We start from the raw sequence: 9,682 nt of genomic DNA, 5'->3' as shown, positions 1-9,682 counted from the left end.
TTTTCTCCTTAGCTCCATGTTGCAGTACGTTTTGGGAGTTCATTTTTAGTCCATCTCCTATCCTGAAAAGTCTGTCTTGCAGAGACTGACAAAAATGAGCTCCTAAAACTTACTGCCAGATTCTGGAAGATAAATTCTTCAAACAGTGGTACAAGAGGATGTGGTGCTGGTTCTTCAAGAGTCACTCTCAACTTATCGGTCCATAAAGCCTATAAAAATAGTCATCATGCATTTCACAACACTTCAGAATGTTATTCTTAAGTAGGGGTCATTTTTTTACCCAAGCAAAGTCTCTGAGAACCTGACACCTTGTAATTCTGGAGACTCAAGGTTGCAGTTCTGGAAAATGGTGTCACTGAAGACTAACAGGTTCCTGATGGTTTCACACTTAATTCTTCACATTCATTCTTAAATCTTTCGCAGTCAATGAGTCTTTCCTTCACCCGTTTTTTTTTTTTTTTTTTTGCTGACCCAATGATCATTTTGCTGACCAATGGTCATGCCTTAACTTTGAAATTTCTGTATTGCATTAGTTTTTAATATTTCAAGGGGATTTAATCATTTTTGATTTCTCAGTCAGAGTTAAACCTCTTTTTTGGCTCATTTCATCCGTAAAAGAACCTGCCTAATAATTCTGCATTTCTTTTCCATTTCCAGCCTTCATGGACAATTATATATCACTTCTAAATTATTGAATGCTAAAATAATAGTTTGAATTGATGTGGTTTGGAATTGGTAAAATGTGCTTGGAAAAAAATATCAGAATAGTGCGTGCATTATTATTAGGCATGTTGATAAGATGTTCTCCCTTTACACAGTGCGCGTGATAGCGAAATCGAAAGTGAACAGCGAGCGCCAATTCAAATGCGATTTCAATACCCCGCATTTTGATAGCGGCTCCCTGATGTGCGAAAATTATGGGGTTAAAGGAAAAAATATTTTGACTGAATTTTTCCTCGGCCAAACCCCCTTCTACAGCCATACCCGTCACACAACCAATTTAAGAGAAGTGTAGGAGCACCTTCTAATCAATAAATTCTGATCAAGAATTAGTCTTCCTAATACGCGCTCACATTTGACTCCGTGATTTCAGGGGCATTTTCTTTTTACCTTTGTAAATGCATTTTTCTAATTTCATTAAATGCATGCGGGTGTTTCCTCTAGGATTTTTTTTCCAGCTGTGGTGGCAGGACTATTTCTCATGGACCACGCCCCCTCCTCACCCGAGAATAACGTGCACTCAGAGTTGAATTTATTTTAACTAAAAAAAAAAAGACAAGTAAATGTTAAATAATGAAATGACAATCAAAAGCACAAACAATAACAAGAAATGTTTTCAGTTAGGTCTAACTATAGGAGATTTTTTTTTAAACGGAAGAAGGAAAAACTCAGTTTATAAAAATACACGTGTACGTGTGAACATGGCCTTATTTTAACTAAAAAAAGACAATAGTAAATAAAATAAGAACAAATAAATTAATGACAATCAATAGCACAAACAAAAACAATAACAAGAAATGTTTTCAGTTAGGTCTAACTATAATCTACTCGACTGTAAAACACTGGATAGTCTTCACTGTAGACAGCAGCAGGTTTATTTAGGCTGCGGTCTCTTTAAGACCTCATGCACGGATCTAATATACTGATACACATGGCTCCATGCTTACTGTTTTTTAGGAGCGCTTGTCCTCCTAATTTAAAAAAAATATTTAATATAGGAGCACCTTCGGACCAATAATAAAAGTTGATTAAAAAAAAAATTAGCCTTCCTAATATGGAGGTGATTTGACTCCTTAAAGGTGATTTAAATCAAATTCAAAAATTTGGTTTATAAGTTAATTTAAAAAAATATATATAATTAGTAGAAGTTAGCAATCATATGAAATTAGTATTAATAAATTAAATTTCAACTACAGAGGGTGCGCAAAACACAAGTGGCTTGTAGGTACATCGTTTAATGATTCTCAGAGGTGGCATGAGTGCAATTAAATTCATGTTGAGATTAATGTTTAATATAAAATGGAATACAGAAATTAAATTTAAATAACTGAAATTATACCCAAAAATGAAACCGAAACCACCAGCAGGTGGCGGCAAGTCACTGATTTTTATCACTGAATCATTAATTCCATTGATTCGTTTGAACAGCCGATTCATTCAGGAATGAAACCAGTCTTTATGAATGGGTAATCATGAATCACCGACTCACTCGATTCGTTCAAAAACGCACTTTCATGAATGAAACACCGCTGTGTTTGCTTTAGAGATGCGCAGCGGCTCAGCGGTTACTTTGTTTGGAACCATTTTCGTTGATGAAAGAGCAAAATCAGCCAGTACTCGTTTATTGAACTGTTGTATTAAATCAATCACATTTGCAAACGCCTTCAATAATTATTAAAAGCCGTCACTCTCCTTATCGCGATCTGTGGGCGCACAGAAAATGAGCGCGTGAGTGAGTTCTTAAGACTCTAAATCACGTGCAAATGATAAGTTCCGTCATAGTGTTAAGCGCGGAACCCGCGGGAATGAGTAGAATTATTAATACCCGCGCCGAAAATCATCCTGCTCTGTGTTCACTGCTAATAACCCAACTGTGAAGGATGCAAGCGGCGTTATGTTGTCAATGAGAAGTTGCAGCTGTGGCGGGGATGATTTTTGGTAACAACAACCTTTCTTCCCACCTCATTTTTTCCACTTGATGGAAATCTGTCGTAGCGACGGAAAACTTTAATCCCTGTATATACACATTATTAGAATGTTCGCGGGAGCGGGACACACGTTGTGGGAGCCGGCAGTAATGGTCAGAAATTCAGCGGGAGCGGGCTTAAGAAAACGGTCCCGCTCAGGGCTCTAGGCTGTGCATCAACACACGGCAAGTTCTCACGTTACCCCATCTCCACCCCCAATCAATAGTGCAGTTTCATTCTTTGACAGAACATAGGAACATTTTTGAAATGGCGCCAAACAATTTCAAATTTAATTCAAATCACTTTCAAGGACCTATGTTTGTTTTCAAGTACTTTCCAGGCCTTGAATCCATGTCTGAAATTCAAGTACTTTCAGGAAGCGTGGGAACCCTGTGTGTAAAGTACCCGGTACCACCTTGGCTAAGGTTCCAAGCATGCCATACCGTAACCAAAATTTGATGTGTAAACCCTGCTGATCACCGATTGGCCAGAGAGAAGTCACTACCTGCATCATTTGTATTAGAATGATTTATGTAGGATCATGTGACTGAAAAATAATTTTTGACATCAGAGGAATAAGTACAATTTTTAATATTTAAAAATAGAAATCCGTTATTTGAAATTCTAATAATATTTTAAAACTGGTTATATATAACATGTACCCAGTTTACCACTGGTCCCCAACATTGGGAAAAAAAAAAAAAAAAAAAAAAAATAGATATTTAGATCAAGAACCTAAGACCTACCATGACGGAAGTTGCTATAGTAATACAGGCGGCCTTTGTACGTCAGGCAGTTAGGTTCTTGGACAGCCAGATTGGTTGCGACCTTCATCCCCACACTCTGTCAAAGCAAAGCATAAGATATATTCCTTGAGCACCAAATCAGCATATTAGAATGATTTATGTAGGATCATGTGACTGAAAAATAATTTTTGACATCAGAGGAATAAGTACAATTTTTAATATTTAAAAATAGAAATCCGTTATTTGAAATTCTAATAATATTTTAAAACTGGTTATATATAACATGTACCCAGTTTACCACTGGTAATGTGACAATTTTTATGTAAAAAAAAAAAAAAAAAATAGATATTTAGATCAAGAACCTAAGACCTACCATGACGGAAGTTGCTATAGTAATACAGGCGGCCTTTGTACGTCAGGCAGTTAGGTTCTTGGACAGCCAGATTGGTTGCGACCTTCATCCCCGCACTCTGTCAAAGCAAAGCAACAGATGCATTTGAAAAGTCAATCAATATTCAGCCACTAAATGACTGCAAACAACATCCAACCTTGAAAACTTCGTAAGCTTCATCTGTAGGAACAGCTCGACGGGGTCGAACATTCAGGCACTCCTGTTCATCCTCAACAGGAAATGGATAATGTAATCGAGAGCGCACTGGGAGCAAGTTGAACACCTAAAAACCATGGGGGGGGAAAATGCCATGTCAAAAACACCTCATTAAGCCATTTAAGAGAAAGCCACAGATGGGCATATTGAAGCCAACCAATGAGTTGCTCTAGTTTTAAAGAGACTAAACTTAATGGACAGGTCTTTGGATAAGATATTAAAACGCACAAACACCACCAAGCAGAACGAAATACAATCATGGCACATTGGTGAAATACCAGTCAAATACGCAAATCATTTAATAGGTTTAACAATGTTTTTCCTAATAGGCATGTCAGCAATGGATGCGAATCCAGATAAGTTCAACCAGCAATTGCATCGGAAGAAAGTCAAACACCTGGGACTGTAAAATCATCATTTTTGACATGTTGCATGCAACAAAAACATTTGGTACGCCACATAATAGCTTTGTCCAATTGATCCATCTGCATAACGCATTCTAAAGAATAACCTTGATGTCAAATCAATTCCAACAAGAACTTATTGAACTGCACATGGATACCGCTTCAGCGCTCAAACGTCTTCCTGGCTCCATGATCCGGACGCTCTGATCAACCGCGCTGAGGCCACACAGGGATCCTGCTTGAGCAGAGACCGTCAAAACATTTCCCTCACTAGGAACAGCCGTAGGTGGAGAAAACTGCAGAGACACCTGGAACGAGAACAAGCTCAAGCTGACAGACATGTTGCCACACCCCACAAAGAGTAAAGTGCTAGATTACCACATACCCGGTTTTGGAAACACATTTCAGTGTCAAAATCTGCACTAGCAGCAACTACGTTCTCACTGGGCAAAACACAGAAGGCCAGAATCTGCACTACTGGAGCCATATCAAGACTGACAGACAGCTCAAATGACACCGTGCCACTTAGTGCATTTAAAGCCCTCACTTGGACCTTCTGAAATCCATGCAGAACAATCACCCCTCTGGACAAGACCTGACAGAAAACAAAGACGGACTGGTGCATTAAAAGGTGCCCCCCCCAAAAAAAATTCAGTCATCAAAACCAGTGTACACTCACCATATAGATCATGTCAGCACTGTAGTCACCAGTTTCTCCAACAAAAGAATACTGGATTGTCACTGGATACCTGGCACCACATTTCAGTGGCCGCTCAAGCTTCATTACAGTCAGTTTACTAAACATTGGGTTGTTGGGAGTAGCAGTTTGGAAAAGCGGCACAGTCCTCGTAGCACTACTGAAGTAGGGCGATTTATAACCATAAAAATCCCGTGAAGTTGCACTTGCCTGAGGAACAAATTAATAGAATTGTTTTTTTGCAAGAGAAGTCATTTAAAAAAAAAAATAAACACAATAGGATTTAGTCAAATCGTACCATCAGATTCAGATCAGCTTTAGGGAAATCAGCAGTGTTCAGGGAGAAAGCGGCCAGTCCATTCATGTTTGTAGTCAGATTCAGCAGCAGTTTGTTGGGCCACTGGCTACCATCCAAGAGATAGACTGCCTTGCTTGCAATTGGAGTCCCATTGAAATAAGATACGGAGATCTGTTGGAAAAATAAAGGTTAGGAAAAGGAACCAATGAGAACGGTCTAATAAGAGATGAACCTTTACTCACCTCTCCGTTCATCATTGATCCATAGTTAAAGAAATCTGGGAGTTCCAAAAACGAGACCATGCCAACTTGAAACGTAATGGACACAGTTGTGGATTTTGATATCATTACATCTGGGAGGAAACATGCCACAAATATGAAGGCACCAAATAAAAACAAGCCACTGGTTCCAATCAGCCAGCAGCTCACCTGTTCCCTCCTCAGTGACGTTCACGTTAACAAGAAATGAATTTTGCATGTCATCTTCAAATTTGGTGCCGAAAAACTCTGACATACTGATGGTACGGGAAGCACAACCCGTGATGTTCAACTGGTAGCAGAACAGACAGTCAGATTTAAAATGTAGACATGCAGAAAAAAAAAAATCCTGCTCTGTACAGCGGTCACATACCATAACAGTTTTGATAAGACACACACGAGACAGGCCAGGTACCACGTTGTACGAGAACGGCTCACGGCACACTTCCACCAACGCTTGACCAGGTACAGGTTGCCCATATGTGTATCTGGGAAAACATTAAGGAACACGATCAAGAACACCAACCAAGAGACAAGTCGAGAAAATGGTTACTCTTACTTGGCACAAGCCTCAACTTTCAGTCCCACATCTGCCACACTATACGTCAGTGGTGTAGTCAAGATGACATCAAACTTGGGTAAAACTAAACCAGAAACAAAAGGTTTTAAATTAGGACCGCAGTCATCAACTAACAGTTGCACATCATGGTGACTTACCATACTTTTTCACCTCAAAAACCTGAGAGATCATCCGGTCACCAATAGAAGCCCTCAGTGTGCACATCCCGACCTGAGCCTCAGGGTTTAACTGGTGAGAAAGCTCCAATATCCACCCCGTTGAGGAAACATCTGTCCACTGACCAATCCGGCTATTATGATTGTCCTATTTGGAGGGAAAAACTTGGAATAAGAAACTGAAAGCCTAAAGTAAAAGTAAAAACAAAGAACATGCAGAGGTAAACCAGTGTTGTATCCGGTCATTGTAAGACTCTCATTGGGTTTTAAGAGACTGGCACACAATTTGGCATCAGAGCGGGACTCGATCACTGCAGAAAACGTCACCAAGAAAGATCTGTGGACACATCAGACAGACATCTAGTATTAGAAAATAGAAATCAGATCAGCACACATTCATGTAGGTGTATAATCACAGAGGTAGTTTCCATAATATAGGGACTCAAAACACAAACTTTGAGGAATCATGTTAAAACAGAAAGGACGTTTTGAGATGGTCATTGTAAGACTCTCATTGGGTTTTAAGAGACTGGCACACAATTTGGCATCAGAGCAGGACTCGATCACTGCAGAAAACGTCACCAAGAAAGAGCTGTGGAAACATCAGACAGACATCTAGTATTAGAAAATAGAAATCAGATCAGCACACATTCATGTAGGTGTATAATCACAGAGGTAGTTTCCATAATATAGGCACTCAAAACACAAACTTTGAGGAATCATGTTAAAACAGAAAGGACGTTTTTTTTTTCCACTTTTCACCCATTTACTCACGGTCCTGATGTCTGTCCATCAACAGCAAAGAGAAAAAAGACTAAAATGAGCCCTTTCCAAACACAAAACTCCTTCATAGCCATGAAGAGTGATCACCCAAGACTACAACCAAATCAAATGCCTCTTTCAAAAACCCTTCAGAACTTCACCAAGCTCTACGACTCTTCACTACTCTACAGCCACTCCCAATCAGCTGCACTGATGACAGCGATATTTAAACGCTCTTAATTGGAGGAATTCATTGAGCTCGTTAATGTCAATAATTAACCTCCAGCTAGTGATGGGAGAAAGGAACCTTTTCAAAGCTTCGACTCAATTGAATCAATTGCTTCGCAAAATGATTCACTGTTTCGAAGCGCTCGAAACACCACACGCTGGTGACTCCTGCTGGTCAAAACTGAAGCCCGTGCATCACTTTTAGGTACGTTCATAATCCTGTGAAACTTTTTTGGATGTTGACGTTAATAACGTGTTTTAATGTCGGTAATAATATCACCGCCGCATCTGCCTTAATATTCCCTCAGAGTTTCCATGTTCCCTTACGAAAATGAACCATAATTTTACAACGGAAAACCCCCCCATAAATTAACCATGGTTTTGATACTTCAAATCGCTTCAAATAATAATTTACTAAGTATTCAGATAACATTTTTGTGGTAAAAAAAAAAACAGACCTAAGCGAGAAACAACCTTTAAAATGACATAACAAGCATTATATAAAAACAATGAGGCAATAATGATTAATTAATAATAGTCGTATGGTTCCATTGAATAACACTGTTAAAATACATAATGTAATAGCCTACAAAATAAACAATTTATGTACATCACATATTATTACAAATGCCTGTAAAGGGCGCCAAAGGCCTGGTAATTGCTGTTGTAACACTTGCAGGATGATCAAATCCAAACATTTAATTCAAATATCCACTTAATCTTAAATGTTTGGCCACCTTTTTGCGATAGAAATGCTAGCCTCTATAATTTCTTCAACAAAAACATGTGGACGTCACAACCCTTACAAAAACTAATCCTTGGTTTTATCGAAGTAAAACTGTTTAATTTTCTTTTGTGTGATTTCTGAATTATGTTTTATTAAAGTTCTATTTTGACCCCTTAGGTAGGTGTGTGTGTGTGTTTTTAACTTCCATAATATTTTGGGGAGGGGGCACAACAATACAATTCTGCTTAGGGCAAAAGTTTTTTAACACTTTTTATGCGTGTTGTGGGCAATATTAGCCGTTAGATAAAGTTTATCATCCACACTGAAATGTCTGAAAGCGTTACATTCGCCTTACTGTGCATGTATAAAACCTCACTGAGATGGTACAGACGGAACAGACATAATAAATTTCACGCAATTCTTCTGGCAGGATCAATTCATTTACGGAAATATTTTACCATTTACTGACACGCCCACGGTGTGCTCACTCAGAATTGACCTAAAAGGCAACTGCCCTCGTGTTTTGCCACAGGACAGCAATCGTGAGTAAATTTTCGTGTTTTTAGGTCTGTAATATGAAGAGCGTGCAAAGTAAATATCTTTAGCAACAGTGTGAAAGTGAATGGCACATAACTGCAAAATTAGCCTTACCGGTATAAACATGTCTATTGGTACAATGCAGTGTTGCCAGACGTACGATAATTTTGACCTCTGTACGATGTACGATCAATAATGGAAGAAAAAAAAAATCCCATAATGTATGATAATTTTATGACAATTCAAATGATGGTAGTTGTAGTCATAGGGCTTTTATATTCATACATGAAATCGGCTCATTACAGACATTCTAAATGAGCTCATGCACACCTCAGAGTGTGTTAAGAATGCATGAGGGTGCCCTGCTTTAAAGCCAACGTGCACTGTTGCGGTCCATGATGGCAAGAACCCCCTCAACATCTGGCAACACACAGGCTTCCGATGACAGCGGCTCAGATGTGGAGTTAACAGCTGAAGTCTGTCTACACTGGATGTGGCAAAGTGAGTGTTAAAATTCATTTTAATACTTTATAAATAGAACGAGGCATCAGTTTACTGTCGGGGATGTGTCGTGTCATATCCAGTGCAAACAGTCACGGATTATAATGGTTTCTATAGTATTTCGTCGAACTGCTCGCGTCCAATGTAAACACGGTACGCCTAGTTATCTATTCTTGTAGATGACCTGGGAACTAATGGCACTTTTCCACTGTGTGGTACGACTCAGCTCGGTACGGCTCAGTACGGCACGGCATGGTTCACATGTCGTTTTATAGTAGCGCCGACTACTATAAAACTTTCTTTCCCCCTCTTTCTTCCGCTCCCGGAGCCATCCCAAGCGTGAGCATGACTCCGCTAAAGCATAACTCCATAACTCTGTATCTTCCAGGTGGATGCTGCACACTGGTGGCGGATGAGGAGATACCCCCTGACAATGTAAAGCGCTTTGAGTGCCTAGAAAAGCGCTATATAAATGTAATGAATTATTATTATTTCC

The 9,682-nt window shown here is 39.2% G+C and overlaps 1 protein-coding gene across 1 annotated transcript in view; it reads right to left on the bottom strand.

Annotated features, from left to right (window-relative positions):
* LOC107727888 (alpha-2-macroglobulin-like) overlaps positions 1-7,388 on the bottom strand; it is a 17,159-nt gene extending 9,771 nt beyond the window's left edge. Inside the window, exons 1-14 of the mRNA XM_016537925.1 lie at positions 7,206-7,388; positions 6,887-7,023; positions 6,645-6,742; positions 6,414-6,579; positions 6,256-6,340; positions 6,070-6,184; positions 5,868-5,988; positions 5,682-5,791; positions 5,440-5,610; positions 5,124-5,351; positions 4,830-5,039; positions 4,603-4,752; positions 3,982-4,107; positions 3,434-3,530 (exon numbers count right to left, since the gene is read on the bottom strand). Of these exons, the coding sequence (XP_016393411.1) occupies positions 3,434-3,530; positions 3,982-4,107; positions 4,603-4,752; positions 4,830-5,039; positions 5,124-5,351; positions 5,440-5,610; positions 5,682-5,791; positions 5,868-5,988; positions 6,070-6,184; positions 6,256-6,340; positions 6,414-6,579; positions 6,645-6,742; positions 6,887-7,023; positions 7,206-7,288 (1,897 nt within the window). The 5' untranslated portion in view covers positions 7,289-7,388. The remainder of the gene's footprint in view (positions 1-3,433; positions 3,531-3,981; positions 4,108-4,602; positions 4,753-4,829; positions 5,040-5,123; positions 5,352-5,439; positions 5,611-5,681; positions 5,792-5,867; positions 5,989-6,069; positions 6,185-6,255; positions 6,341-6,413; positions 6,580-6,644; positions 6,743-6,886; positions 7,024-7,205) is intronic.
* Between the last annotated feature and the right edge of the window lie 2,294 nt (positions 7,389-9,682).

The sequence above is a fragment of the Sinocyclocheilus rhinocerous genome, unplaced genomic scaffold, assembly GCF_001515625.1.
Source record: "Sinocyclocheilus rhinocerous isolate Xijiao unplaced genomic scaffold, SAMN03320098_v1.1 scaffold1539, whole genome shotgun sequence".
Lineage (NCBI taxonomy): Eukaryota > Metazoa > Chordata > Actinopteri > Cypriniformes > Cyprinidae > Sinocyclocheilus > Sinocyclocheilus rhinocerous.
The sequence above is the reverse complement of the archived record's forward strand: the minus strand, read 5'-3'. Positions and strand labels throughout refer to the sequence as shown.